We start from the raw sequence: 14,702 nt of genomic DNA on the forward strand, positions 1-14,702 counted from the left end.
TCATTTTTTTTGTCATCAGGATACAGGATTTCCTTACACAATAAAAAGAATGCAGACAATAATAAGCCATGAGTTGCTCTCAATCATGTCTGAACTCTTCTTTCGTGAAAATAACATTGTCTTTTTCCTGGATGTGGTAATTTTAGAAGTAGAGTTTGTTTAGCCACAAAAAACATATAGAAAGAGAGATGAGTCATTAATGTGTCATGAATATTCGATTCACTGCTGAGGTGTTGTGGGAACTATCAGCGAAACACCCAAGAAGGAGGGCGCCCACTTGACAACCCAAAGGATGCCATCACTCAATTGACCATCCCACAGAATGTCATCGGTGTTGCATGTATATTTATTTTTTTAGGGACATCAACATCTAGTCCTACACAACAGATCTGGCATGAATATGGATACATTTAATAGTTTGCTGTTGCAGTAGTATTCAGGTTTAGGCGCCTAACAAATCCAAACCAAGGAATGAGGTGAAATGAAAGTATGAGGGCTTCAAAAAAACTTCATCCTGTTTTCTTTGGACTAGTACCATGCCATGTAAATAGTTTTGATTTTATTTCTGAGATATTTATCCCATAAATTTCAGCTTCAATTTGTATTGTCATTTTCACAGCATTGTGCACAGCAAAATATATTTCTGGACACATTATTTCCCTGTACGATTTTTTTCTCTGCACATTAGTTGTTTTGTGATTTTGGACATTTGGCACCTTTAAACTGACAAATGTTCACGGTGAATGTTCACGGTGTGTGGTTTGTTATTTTATTTTATTAATTTTAACACTTCAAGGTAAAATCCATTGCGTCATTTTTAATTGATTGATTTGGCTTCTGTGTTTTCCTCTGAGCTCTACAAAAAAAAAAAAAATTACCTTACACTGACAATTATTTGACACAAATCATAAATTATCTGACATCAGTTATGTTATTGTAACAACATAAATTACATGCTTTCTTTTCAAGCTGTGACCTTATTTTGGCAAGTTCCACCCATGGATGTATTAGACCGGATATCCGGTCTCGGTTCGCTTTTTATTCATGTCCGCTGGGGATTTGTACTCTTGCAGTTAACCTACGTTACATTTTTAACCACCGATACTCACGGTTTGATATTATTACTTAAACATTTCTTGTGTTGTCAGCGCAGCTGCAGAATAGCGCCGGGTTTACGATAGGCTTTGTTAGCTAGCTGGCTGACGTTCGTTTTTTATCTTCACACACTGCGAAGAAGGTTCCGCTCCGGACACAAACAATCTTGGGTATGAAACGAAATAAGTGAGCTTGTTGGTTAGCCGTAGTTCAATTACTGTGTTTGTATATGTGTGTTATCATTTATACTGTTTTAGAATGTACATGCATCAGTGGTGTTGTTGATATGTCCACGTGCATTGTTTCCTGTGGTATATGGTAGCTGACTGTGCGAGGTGTTTGCTGACAGAAGGGCAAGCAGGAAACAAGCTTGAAACATACATGCATGTTTGGTATTCGCAATAGTCTGAAACATAGTCTCACGGATGTCTCTTCTTCTCCTCATTGGGCAGCGGTTTGTCCCCGTCTCCCATGGAGTCACTCAACACCTTTGAGTCTGAGATGGAGGCTGATGGACAGGGGAACTACTCTCTGTTTCCTGCTTTGGACAGTATAGCAAGTCTGTCGGGAACCGCAGAAACTCTGGAGAGGTTGTTCAAATATATTTGTATTTTAAAGCACATGGTGGTAACAAACTTAAGCTGATTGCCGATTGAAAGCCAGCAGTGGATCGGTGTAGTTTTGTGTGTAGTCGTTTTAGTATCATCCATTTTCTTGAACTTAAAACATAAGTTCTAAACTATGGAGAGTGTGTGCTGTAAGACTGATTATGTTTTCATTGACTTTCAAAGTCAAATACCAGTTCACTGGATGACACTGAGCTTTTTCCACTTTGCAGTGATGCACCCAGTGAAATTGCAGAAAAGCCAAATCTAACATGGCTGGATGCTGCACAGGTTTTTTCCGTTTATTCCACATATTTTTATTGCACTGTCACTTAAATCACAATCGAGTGTTGACTGTTGATTTTCTGAAATCTACCTCTCCTGTAGATTGTCTTGGAGGAAGCAGGACGTCCAATGCACATAAAGGAGATTAAACAGAGAATCATTGACAGAGGCCTTGTTCAATCCAAGTACATTAATCCTCTCAATTTACTATTTATCCATTTGCTAAGACAAATCATGAAACAGTCACTGCATACTTAAACCTTTATGTTACATTTTTTTCTTTGCAGTGCAAAATCAAGCCTGGAAGCAGTCATGTACCGTGAGGTAAGGAGGGTGTTTAAAACTCAGTCTGACAGCAACCCCTGTTGTTGAGCATAATAACTTGCACCTCCACTTTGCATTTGTGTTGGTTAATTTTCTACAGCACATGTTTTATCTATTTCTGTTGCGCCTTTTTTCCTTCATCCATGTTTTTCCATTCATAAACAAACCAAAGGATGCCCCGTAACTCACACGCACAAGTCTAAACCAGCTGTATTTCATAACAATACAATTTTGTTTAAATATGGAGGCAGATTTGGCTTTTCTAGCTCCCTGAATTTGGCCTCAGTCTCGCATATGTTTCAGACACAAAAAGGCAGCAGGAGATTCAAGAGGATTGAGAACAGAAATGGAGTCTTTTCACTGCTGGTGAGTTAATTGGGATACTACTGCCAGTTTCACACAAACCCCTGAACATGCATTTGAGCCTTTATTCCAGGCTGTTTGTCAAGAACAAATTCTGATTTGTAGCTGTTCCCTTGGCCCAAAAATATAATTGGATACATATTGCCATATAGACATCATTTTTTGATTTATTGAAAATTATATCTCACCGTCTTCAAAATTAGCATGTACGGTAACACAGTACAGTAACATATGGTAATCATTTTGTGAAAGGAAGTAATATTATGGTAATATCATATTTCTATAGTAATCACCAAGTTATAGCTTGGTAATAACAATGGAACAGGTGTGGAGACTGTAAGGTAGGATGTCTTTCGACTTCATAATATGGTAATTATCAAGTCTGTGTAGTAATGATCATTATACACTATTACCTGGGCATTGCTTTGGTAATATCTCCTTATTACCACAAAATTACCATTGATATTTCCAAGCTAGAATTACAATGGTACTACCTCAATATTACCTCCCTGTTACAACTTCATTACAGTACTATTAGCATGTTGTTACTGTACTGTAAAGTTTTACCGCAGGCACATTTTATTTGCGGTGGAGAATTATCGCTTGGGCTGATCATTTCATAACATTTCATAGGGTGTTTATTAAATGTATTTCTCATGCACATTTTGTTTCCATTGTTATATCAATTATCAGTGTTTTGTTATACGTTTTCATTTGTGTTTTCACTCATTCCCCTGAAGGCCTCGGGTATGGCCTAGGTAGCACTGATAAAAAGATCTGTCCCCCTCTCCAACTTTGTCTTCTCACAGACTGATGAGGAACGGCAGCAGGCACTGCAGACCTTCACCACTCAGTCTTTCCTCAACTCTCCACACCGAAGTGCTATCGGTTCCGGCTCAGGTTCCTCGGCAGCTGCCCTCCCATCTTCCGCCGGCTCCTCTGAGCTTAGGGCCAAGGTGAAGAGAGGTTCACGCAAAAACCAGAATGAGAAGTACCGACTCAAGTACCTCAGGCTGCGCAAAGCAGCACGTGCCATGATATTTGTGAGTGAACCAATTTATAAATCAGTATTGGTTAAAACTGTTGAACTTTAATAGAATTTGAGTAACTCCCAGGAAGGAATAACCAATGCAGATCTTTGATTATCTTCAATCTTGTACTAATATTTGAATCTCAGGAGAATGCAGCTCTCTGCGATGAAGTTGCTCTCTTAGAAGAGAAGTTTCTGAGGGCAAAGGAGGAGCGAAGGTGAGTGAATGTGCTTCAATGTTGTGCCTATAATTTTCAAATGTTATATAACAAGTGCTATCAACCATCTGTTGTGTGCCTATCCTGCATTTTCCTTCCCTTTGTAATCCCATGTACTGAATGATGTATCTGTCTCTGTGATAACATATGGCCATTTCTATTTTTCACAAAATCTTATGTCATGTCGATTTTTGAACCAGATTTGTTCCAGAACATTTCCTGAATGATTAATTTGTAATTATCATTCATCTTTGTTTTCAGGTTCTTACTGAAATCACTGTTGCAGTACCAGTCTTTGACAGAGGGGGAGATACTGCCCACACCCAGCTCAAGCTCCCATCATGCGCCTGTGCCACCTGTGGCACAAACCTCAGGTGCTGCAGGGGCTTCAGGTCTGTCGACGACACACAACTTGGCATCAGTGGCGTTAACAGGCGAAGAAGGTACTCTTAAAAAACCCAAGAAGGAAAGGAAAGAGCGAGCAAGGGAGAACGGAAAGGAAGACTGTGAGTGCTTTTCACTGTAAATGCTTAATGATAATTGTAATTTCACCATTTAAGACAGCTGTTCTGATCATGTTTGCATCATATTTGTCCAGTGCCAAAGAAAATATCTAAAAAGAGAAAGCTAGTTGACGGGTCTCGGAAGCTCGTGCAGCTCATCCCTCTGGACTCATCGGGTCGACCTGTCTTCCCCATTACATTAGGAGGTTTAACAGTCTACAGTCTGGGAGAGGTCAGTGTCATATGATGATGACTGCCATGTTGTTAAGATAAACATCTCTAATTAAGTGTTCTTGCGATGACTTAAACTTGATATGGCTGTTCTGCAGATTATCACAGACAGAATGTCATTCCATGACGAGTGTGCCATTTACCCCGTCGGCTTCTGCAGCACGCGATTCTTTGCCAGCATGAAGAACCCCGACCAGCAGTGCCTGTACACCTGCCAGATTAAAGATGGAGGAACAGGTCCAAAGGTAAAGATTGTTACATCGGATCAAGTAGCTAAAGCCTCAGTAATCTAGTTGTATTCTTGTTTATTTCAACATTGTCTGATTCCTATTCAATTCAATGGAACACACAGCCTGACTGCTGCATTGCAGTGGTAGTTGCATTAACCATTTTGAAACACTGCCCCACCAGTTTGAGATTGTGCCTGAAGAAGACCCTCAGAATGCAATTGTGGCCTCCTCCGCCCTGATGTGCCACTCCAACCTACTGAAGGCCATCGCATCTGTCAGGTACAGACAGTCACCACAAGCCTTTGTGGTCAGACCCTGTTGCAATTGCACATTTTCGGTTCATCAGGTTTGAGCCACGGGACATTCATTTGCTAATCTTACTTACTGGAGAAACTCATGCAAAGCAATATTTGTTAAGCTGCTATTATTATGCAATACACCTCAGACACATTTCAGTATAATATTGTGAAAGTCTTACATTACCTACAGTCTGCATACTTATTTCTTCTCTCCTCTCATTGCATTTATAAATTCCCCAGCAGCCAGTTTTGTGCCACAACATGTTGCAAATGGCAGTTAAAATAATTTAAAAGCTTCATGATTTGCAATTTGACTGGTGTCATGTTGAGGTTTGCTACAATTTATGTCACTGTTGACCAGACAACTATTGGATAAAGTCAGCTCTCAATCATCGTGGTGTTCACGCATATGTGCCACATTTTATCCTCTATTTTCCTCGAAATGGAAAACTAGTGCTCGAGACCATTAAATATTTACTGACGTTGTAAATCAAGTGAAATATTTCCTATAGATTTCCATTCAAACTGACTTTTGCAACCAGCGGAGTCATTCCATGGTGGCTGTCCAACAGGCGTTTAGCCAGCGGAGGGTCCGGGCGTCCTAGGGACTGTACTGAAAATAATAAGAAATTAGACACCCTACTTTTAGGCAGGACGCCCTAAAGACGCCCTATTTTTCACCGAAACGATGTTGTGATGACGCGCGGGTATAGACGGGCGCGTGCTGGCCATAGTTTTTGCTGCCAGCATGCGCTCGTTAGGTGTCCACCAGAGTGAAGTATAGTGATCTTGACTGGATGAGATGCCGTCTTCATTTAGGTAGCGCTTGCGTTATCTCCCCCACCCCTGTCGTAAACTTAAGCGCAACCTCGTTCGCACTCCACGCACACACACGCTTGGACGCACACAGCCACTCGAGAGAACTGTTGCATCTGTTATTCCCTTAATTACAGCGCTAAAGCATCTTCTAAAGAAAGAACGAGACCCAGTAAAAACAATGAAAAGTGCGCTCTTGAGAATCTATCAACAGTTTACTAAGATCTACTCGGATCCCCTGTATTTCATCGCGACTGCACTCGATCCTCATAGAGATCATTATGTACGTCTCATATATGAAAGTGGGGATGAAACTGCACACAGAGAAATTATATATTCCATCTATACGAAGGGTCCGCTTACAGTGGCGCACAATGCAGGAGAGAGAGAAGCAGAGTCAGCAGGGGCGGTGCACAGAAAAAAAAGGCCCGCACCAGATGAGGGGCACCCTCAATTGCAATGCCTTGACTTAAGTGATGTCAGTACACACAGTCCCAGCCATAACAACAAAATTATATTGAAAAAAAATAATAAAATAAAATAAATGTTACAAAATTGGCACAATAATTTTTCTGTTTTTTTCCATTTTGAGTTACTTGCCCTTACTTCATGAGTCACCATAATGGTCCTTCAGAAAGCCTCAAAATGCCCAAATTTTACCACAAATTTTCAAAAGCTCTGCTTGCCCGGCAATTTTCTTGTGCAAATTCATATTTACGTAGTGCCATATAAGACTACTTTTAGCGGGGTTGAGTATGGCTCAACACTGGCTCTGAGGAAAAGTACTGGTGTTGTTAATAGCATCTACTGTTGCATTTTAATGATGGTGAGCAAATATTAATGACACATAGAAAGATTGGGGACACTGGAGTGTCTGACTGCCATGGCTTTATAATGTACTCATTCAAACTTGTCCTTCCCCTAGTTCCAAATGTGTGGTGCCCATCGTGCCCTCAGGAGCAGATTTCTTTGGCTTCTCTCATCCCACCATCCAGAATCTCATCCAAAGCTGTCCTGGAGCGCGCAAATGTACCAAGTATGTGCACTCTGCTTACCAAGCATGGATTATTAATGAGAATAAGACAGGAGAAACTGCAAAGCAAACTGGGAAATATTAGCAGGCCATGGTGAAGTTAACATTTTTAGGTCATGGAATCATGCTGACAACAGATGTGCATAGTGCATCTAAAGTTTGTCAGAACCAGGCCAACCTCTATTCAATTTGTACTTTGTTTATTTAGTTACAGATGGATTCGCTTCGAAGTGTGTCGCCCTGGTGACGGTCAGGTTCCACACAGCCTATCAGAGGACGATGCCTCTGTCAACTTCGATGCCTACCAGAGACACCAAGGCTTTGATGAGAACATCAAGACAGAACATATCACAGGTTGCTGATATACTACATTTATCTTGGTTATAGTGTGTGCACTTTACTTTAATAGCATTGACCCTGATTATTACATGAGCAGTAGAAGCAACCACAATGCAGTTGCCCCTTTTAAACAGATTAATTCATGACCCCTCAGTGATTTGATTACAGCCAGATTATGCCAAGTACAGGTCCTAATGAGTCCTGTATTTGATGTGAAGAATGCATTTGTCCACATCCCTGAACTCAATTCATCCTCAGGACCAAGGTCATAATAGTTTTGGATTGGATTGTTCATAAGTTTTATTTTTTATTTAGTTTTGACTTTTATTAGATTTTAGAGCAGGTTTGCAAGTTTTTATGGGTTTTTATTTCTTGTCAATGCTTACTTTTAGTATGGTTTTTATTAGTTTTAGTGTTTGTTTGAGTTGTTTGTAATATAGACTGTTTGCCAGTTGCAAGATTAAAAAACAAATTTATTTTTAAAAGTTTTGACGGATGAACAACCATCCCTGAATCAAATATAACCTGAAATGCATCAAATGCATTGCAAATGTGCATCATAGTGCTGAGGTTGGATGGAGTCGGTGTGAAAAAATAACAGAACAAAGACGTACATAAACATAACATGAATAATAATAATGATAACATTATTATTAATAATAATAAATAATCCTCGTTAGACACATCACATTAAACTAAGCACGTTTAGTTTTTTTAGGTTTTTGTTTTTATTAATGAACATGTTTTTATAATTTTAGTTTTCGTTATTTCGTTAGTTTTAATTATCTATCATAACCTTGCTCAGGACAGATTAGAGATCACCTCTTCAGCTGACATTAGTCAGCAGTAGTAGTTTCACAGCATAATTGCACTCAAAAGCACTCCACAATATTAACCATGGTCACTGTATGATTTCATTTTTATCATGGTTACAGACACGCAGCCTTAACATGTTGACAGCACACTCATCTGTGCAGTCAGACTTGTTAATCAATTAATGTACACAGTCTTGACATCAGCATGTATTTGAATAAAGGGTGGGGAAGCCACATCCGATCATATGTGTTCACAGGAGATTCATCCAGGATGCATTTTAATGCTAGATGAGAACATCTATAGTTCATGTGATCTGGCTGAGGGGGGATATTTATACCAGGTCTGGACAGAACCAATGAGACATACAGAGACAGGGTTAAACAGCTGGTCAAACTGTCATAGTGAAGTTGCTCCACTGCAGGCTCTACTTTGCTCTGTTGTTTATCAATAACACAACCTACCCACCCAAGTGCTTCTCCAAACCTCTGCTGTAAACAATACAGTATACCATGAATGTAAGCAATAAAATGAGAAGGAAAATGTTTGCACTCCCTTACAGGAGTCGCATAACTGTAAGGTTAGGTTTTCAAAATAACAGTCTGCTGATTATTTAAAAGTACTATTTTTTCCATTTCTTTCATTTCATTACCTTATGCTGCTACGATAGTTGCTCTCAACCACATTGTGACTCTTCTTCCTTAACTTATTTGTGTGCTTTTCTTCAGGACAGACGCCACAGTCTCCTAGTTCGTCTCATCAGCACCACCTGACCCCCACTACCATGAAGCCCTCTACCTCATATTACAGCTCCTGATTCTAATAGTGTCGCTCAAACAGCATTGCTATGTATGTGTGCTAGCAATTTTAATACAGTGGTTCTGTCTGAATAATCATTATGTGCTCTATGTATGAGTGGGGATTACTACAGACAGACAGACAGGCGGACATATTTTGTTCTATGGCATATTGCTTTGCTATTTAAAGTTTTGCAAAAAACAAGTTGACTGCATGTTTGGATTTATTGCGATTATGTTAAGATGTTTCTGTTTAACCAGTAAAAGCTGGGTTTTGTGAGTCTGAATGTAAGACATTCACATTATCCGAGATGATTATTTGTAATTTATTTGAGCTTATTTGAATCTGTGTCATGAACATGTGTCACTTTTTTCAACATTCGTGAAGTCCAGCAATTATCTGCAGTGGTTCTAAAGACACCTAAATCTAAACACCATAGATATACAATACAGAAAAAGTATCACTTCTGCTTCTCAACCGCTTCCGTAATGTTTCTAAATGTTTCCTTCGGCTGAGTCAATATTAACAATAAAGGGAGGTGCAGGTAAAATCCCACTGGCACTGTAGATTGGACAAGCTTTAAAGTCACAAGACCAGTCTCTCCATGCATATCGAAGAGCAGTGGCGGCGTCAGTGGGCAGACAAAACATGGTAGATAGCTGCACAGTGGTTGAATCCCACTGCATGATGGGAGCTGGAACCCAGAGGGACTGAGGCTGGCATGCTTGGTTCCCTGAACAACAGATCTTCAAAAAAAAAAAAAGATAAAATGCAGGTCATTTTTTACTGAGCAAGAATTTGGGTTGTCAGAGAAAGTATAATCTACATTTATATTTTAATTAAACTTAAATGTGCAGCTGAAGCAGTAAAGTAGTGAACCAGTAAATATGGCTGAGATATTTTCATTCACATTGACTCCACTACTTGCAGCTCTACCTCAAAGGCGTCCTTAGACGGTGTGACAGAGATGGACTGGTCGTAGGTGACATTGACATGCATTGACAAGGACCTGACTTGGTTGGGGAAAGGTCCAAGGAAGTGCACGTCCTTTTCATTATAAGCCACTGCCCGTGCTCCCAGTGTCAGTCTGTATGCGACATCCTGTTTGTCCCGTGGATGGATTCTGGGGAGAAAAATTATTTAATCTTCACTGACCAGATTTAGAGATGTGAAGTCAACAGAATAGCTCAATGTAAAAACAGGGCACACCTCCATATTTCGTTGTTGATGTTTGGTTAATGCCAGAAGACTTGTGTGTCTTGACAGCTTTTCAGAGTCAGGTGAAAGTGGTCATATCAGAGCTATTTGCCCCAATTAAAATTCTTGCAAAAGTATGTTTTGTAAACCTTTTTGATTGAAAGTAGCTCTGATAGAACAGAGTATTGTGGCCAAATTGAATGTCATGACCTTCTGCACCACATAAACCTAACCCACCACATGCATTTAGTTTTCTGTACAATTCTAACATATCTAAAACTCCCAAAGCATAATGTTTATTAATAATCCTTAAGTTGGACCTGCATTTTCTTGATCACCTGTGTGCAAATCACAAATCCTGTAGGTATAAGCACATTTCAATGCTTTTAAAAAATGTCCTCCTTACGTTCCATATGGTGATGATTCGTCAGGTAAATCCATAGCCACAGCCATGAAGGTACGTGTCATCCTTGGGTTTGGAACAAAGCCAACATCTGCTGTCTGGTGCCAGCGGATGTTGGGGAAACCATCATCTGTGGAGTTCTTTATGTTGGTGGACAGCTGCATATAAAGAGGAAATGTGGATCAGCACTGCAATAATGCAAATAATTCAAAATCTGTACAGGATCTAATTTTATCTGCATAGCAACAGTTTAACAATGTGAATTTTTGATGGTAACTTTAGAGGGCACCAAAATCAATGCACACATGTACAATCATAAATGTTTAACTTTGAGATGTTAAATTAAATTAAGTATCATACCTGAACGAAACCAAAGGGAAAATCGACTGCAGTGTGATTCCCTGAGCCCTGGTGAAATGCCATCCTCCAGTCATCAATCATAGCAGGAAAGGAACAATTATACTTATCCTGATGATAATCTGCATTTGCTTCACCTGTGTCAAAGTGAGAAAAATAACTCATAATAGCAAGAATATTTGGCTATAATGGATGTGTGATTAATCTAATTTCAATTATACCTTGGTACCAGATGGCTCCTTTGACGGTCATGTTGAGCAGTGGGTGGATCATAGCGTTCCACAAGACAGAATTTCTGTCTTTAGGACTGAAAGGTTGTAAAGAGAAGAGAGTAGCCACAGCTCGCTTTTTCTTGGTCATTAATTGCATAAAACAAGTTACAGAATGCTAAATCATGTTGTCTTTATGTCCTCACCTGTCTGTAGTTTGCTCTAGTCCACACTGCTGCAGTACTCTGGAAGATGACCATGCTTCCACAGGTGTGCCTCCCCAACAGGACTCCACCAGTCCGATGGGATGCTTCAGAATTTCATACATGTATCGTCCGAAGAGCCAGCATACTGCAGAAAACTCAGACAGGGTCCCTGGAAATACACATATTTTTTTATCACACACAGTAAGGCCATGTTGCACTTCAATACACTACACCAAAACCTTAATCAGTGGTGTAATGTAAATAAGTACAAATACTTTGTTACTATACTTACTGTAAGTTATTTCTAGCAACTTTTACTTTTACTTCACTACATTTCTTCTAACTATCTACCTGGCGGAGGTCAATAATAAAATCCTTTAGCTTACTTGCTGTGGGCACAGTCCAGGGAAGCTCCACTTGAGCCAGATCAGTCAACTCAGTGTCACTGTAGTTCAACGCTGCCATAAAAGTTCTCACATGAGGATACTGTGCTGCCAGGGCCAACTCCTCTGATGCATTGAAAATCTTTTGGGCAGTGAATTATAAAAAAGTGAAGACGTGTAATTAGACAATAAAATATGTATGGCTACAGTTACTATTAGTCATTAACTAGATTTATCATCAACTATTTTGAAAATCAATGAATTGTTGGAGTAGGTTTTAATCAAATTAAAACAAGTGCTCTGATTGCAGCTTCATAAAGGTCAACTAAGAAACAAATATAATTTTTTTTACGAAACTAATCAGCCATAAAATTAGAAATAAAGTAGAACTGATTCATACTAACCTCCCATATTTGGTGTAAAATAACAGACGATTCAATATTACAGACGGATTTCTACTGTGCATTTACGGTGCTGCTCCTGTAGCTCCTCCTACCTGAGATGTTTTAAAGCACATGTTGCTTTGCCCTCCACACAGCCAAACATCTCCAAACAGCACGTCAGTGAGTGTGGCCGTGCTGTTCTGAGTGGCTACTGTCACCATGTAGGGGCCGCCAGCCTCCACGGGATCAAGTGAGACTCTCCAGATACCTGTATATGGAAGAGATGTTAGTGGAATTAAAAAGTGGGAACACGTTAGTGAAGCATTTGTTTAACATAGCCCCACCTGATGTAATGAGTGTTCCAAATGTATTTTCTGGTTGTTTAAGAAATGCAAGGCTATGTATGGAAATACTTGATCCTATATGCATGTGTACTGATCAAATTTGTGATTTAAGGTTTTATTTGGGCCAATTTTAAAAATTTAACCTGGGTCATGACATTCTTCAGTTGGTGGATGGTTGTCGGTCATGATGTAGAAATGAAGTTATAATTACTATGTTGTATGTGTGATTCATTGTAAGTATCTTTTTATGTACTATTACACTAATTAGTTTTACCGTAGAACATTTGTTCCAGTATGTTTAAACTTTGTCTGTTTCTTATGGGTGCCTGCCTGGTCTAGTTACCTCGATCCCTTTCTGCTGTGATGCATCAGAAATGAGGAACATGACTTTTCATCCCTTACATTTTTTGCTGAAGCTTCCTGTTCACGTCTATTTTTTTACACCTTATTTTTATATGTTCACTTTTCTTTTCTCATTTCATTTGTTTAGGGGCTCCCCATTTTGTTCTGACTGATGAGATTGGCACAGCACCCCCCGCCACCCTCATGTGGAGGATAAAGCGGTAGAAAATGGATGGATGGATGATACACTGAGGTAGAATTAAGGCAGATTGCCTACAAAAAAAAACAACAACACTATAATTGTGCTACTGGTACAGAAAATAATTCTGAGGCCACTATTTTCAATCCACAACGAAACGTCACATCCAAACCTGCAGACTTTGCCATACATGCTCATGTCAGGATTGGTTTGACCTCTGCTGCCTTCAGTAACCTCCAGACGTCAGGATATCTTTCTCATCTGACACCAACTGCTCGTATTTACCTTCTGTCACAGTGACCGGTGATGTTTCCTGTGTTATTGGTCCTGACAAGGAGACGCTCACATGTCCACCCTCAGGGCCGTATCCCCACAGCACAGCTCTCTCTGGAGATTTCTGCAGCACCATGTGATCTCCATAGTAGGAGGCAAAGCTCAGGCTCCCACCTACACACACACACACACACACACACACACACACACACACACACACACACACACACACACACACACACACACACACACACACGCGCACACACACACACACACACACACACACACACACACAGTGTTTGACCCCCATTCATTTGAACTGCCTTATTGTTATTCCTAACCTTAGCCATAACCAACTAGTTCCTCAGACATGAGTTTGTGCATTATTATAACCAGGTTTTGGACTATTAGTCCTGGCAAGGTCACTGTTTATGTCAGTAAAGGAGTTAAAGAGGTAACACACACACACACACACACACACACACACACTGTTACTACTACTACTACTTTACTTCAGCCATGCCATGTGTCATAATGGGTTGTGTTGAAATTATATATTAGCTTAATATAGCTAATATTAGCTAACAAACTATAATATTAGCTTAATTTCCAGATTCATACATTGTGTGTTCACTGTTCCCTCGGTGTACTCAACTCACCACAGCTGTCGACAGAAGCAAACATTACAAAAACAACACACAACGTGATTTCCATGGCAACAGGACAACCCATTATGTTACTGAAGAGCTGAAGAGCTTTGTCAGGAAAACTTCAGAGAAAACTTCAGAAAAAAATTGACATTAAAAACAATACAAACTGACATAAGAAAAGCGACAATCCGCACTGCTATCAGTGAGCACACTCCGTGTGATTTCTACTTGAAGAGTTTGAGGAATTTACTTTTTTCCGTGACGTCATTTGTCTGGCCTTCAAATTAAAAGCACGAGAGCTGAGGTGCACTTTTAAAAAAACATAAATGAATAATAAAAGAAAAAGTCAAATCATTTGTATTTATAAAAACCTTCCTTTGAGTGCTGTATACCTAAAATACCCTATGTATTAAACCTTGAATTAATATTTATTTCAGCAAAAACAAATACATATTTTTTTATTTTTCACACATTAGCTTTTACATTTTCTCCCCCATTAGTTTCTCAAGGAAACAAACTGTTGTGCAGTGAACACTGTTAAAAAATGGAAACAGGTGTTACATAAATTATCTACCAGTACTTTTTCAGCCAGGTGTATTTACCCAAGCATTTTACATGTTTGCCCGTAGGTAAGACACTGTGTTCTGCCTGCAAGCTATTAAACACAAAAAAATATAAAAATAACAAAACCAGCAGGGGACTGGGAAAGCTGTTGGATTCTGCATGAAGCAACTCTGAGGTGAATAATAAGAAAGTGTATTTATAGTGAGATGT

General features: G+C 39.5%; 2 protein-coding genes across 2 annotated transcripts; one reads left to right on the forward strand and one right to left on the reverse strand.

Annotated features, from left to right (window-relative positions):
* The first annotated feature begins 1,165 nt into the window (after positions 1–1,165).
* tbrg1 (transforming growth factor beta regulator 1) lies at positions 1,166–9,215 on the forward strand. The gene is made up of 15 exons (XM_083886470.1): positions 1,166–1,265; positions 1,548–1,685; positions 1,934–1,991; positions 2,088–2,170; positions 2,273–2,309; positions 2,613–2,675; positions 3,482–3,715; positions 3,850–3,920; positions 4,182–4,426; positions 4,519–4,655; positions 4,753–4,899; positions 5,066–5,163; positions 6,925–7,035; positions 7,241–7,386; positions 8,913–9,215. Exons 2-15 carry the CDS (start codon positions 1,567–1,569, stop codon positions 8,999–9,001), a joined length of 1,638 nt encoding a protein of 545 aa, XP_083742596.1. The 5' UTR covers positions 1,166–1,265; positions 1,548–1,566; the 3' UTR covers positions 9,002–9,215.
* Positions 9,216–9,353: 138 nt separating this feature from the next.
* siae (sialic acid acetylesterase) lies at positions 9,354–14,047 on the reverse strand. Its single transcript, XM_083886442.1, has 10 exons — positions 13,938–14,047; positions 13,291–13,452; positions 12,234–12,388; positions 11,741–11,879; positions 11,355–11,523; positions 11,161–11,246; positions 10,943–11,076; positions 10,586–10,740; positions 9,919–10,105; positions 9,354–9,728 (listed from the first exon to the last, which is right to left on the reverse strand). Exons 1-10 carry the CDS (start codon positions 14,008–14,010, stop codon positions 9,477–9,479), a joined length of 1,512 nt encoding a protein of 503 aa, XP_083742568.1. The 5' UTR covers positions 14,011–14,047; the 3' UTR covers positions 9,354–9,476.
* Positions 14,048–14,702: the final 655 nt, after the last annotated feature.

This window comes from Microchirus variegatus, assembly GCF_963457635.1.
Source record: "Microchirus variegatus genome assembly, chromosome: 3".
In the NCBI taxonomy this organism is placed as follows: domain Eukaryota; kingdom Metazoa; phylum Chordata; class Actinopteri; order Pleuronectiformes; family Soleidae; genus Microchirus; species Microchirus variegatus.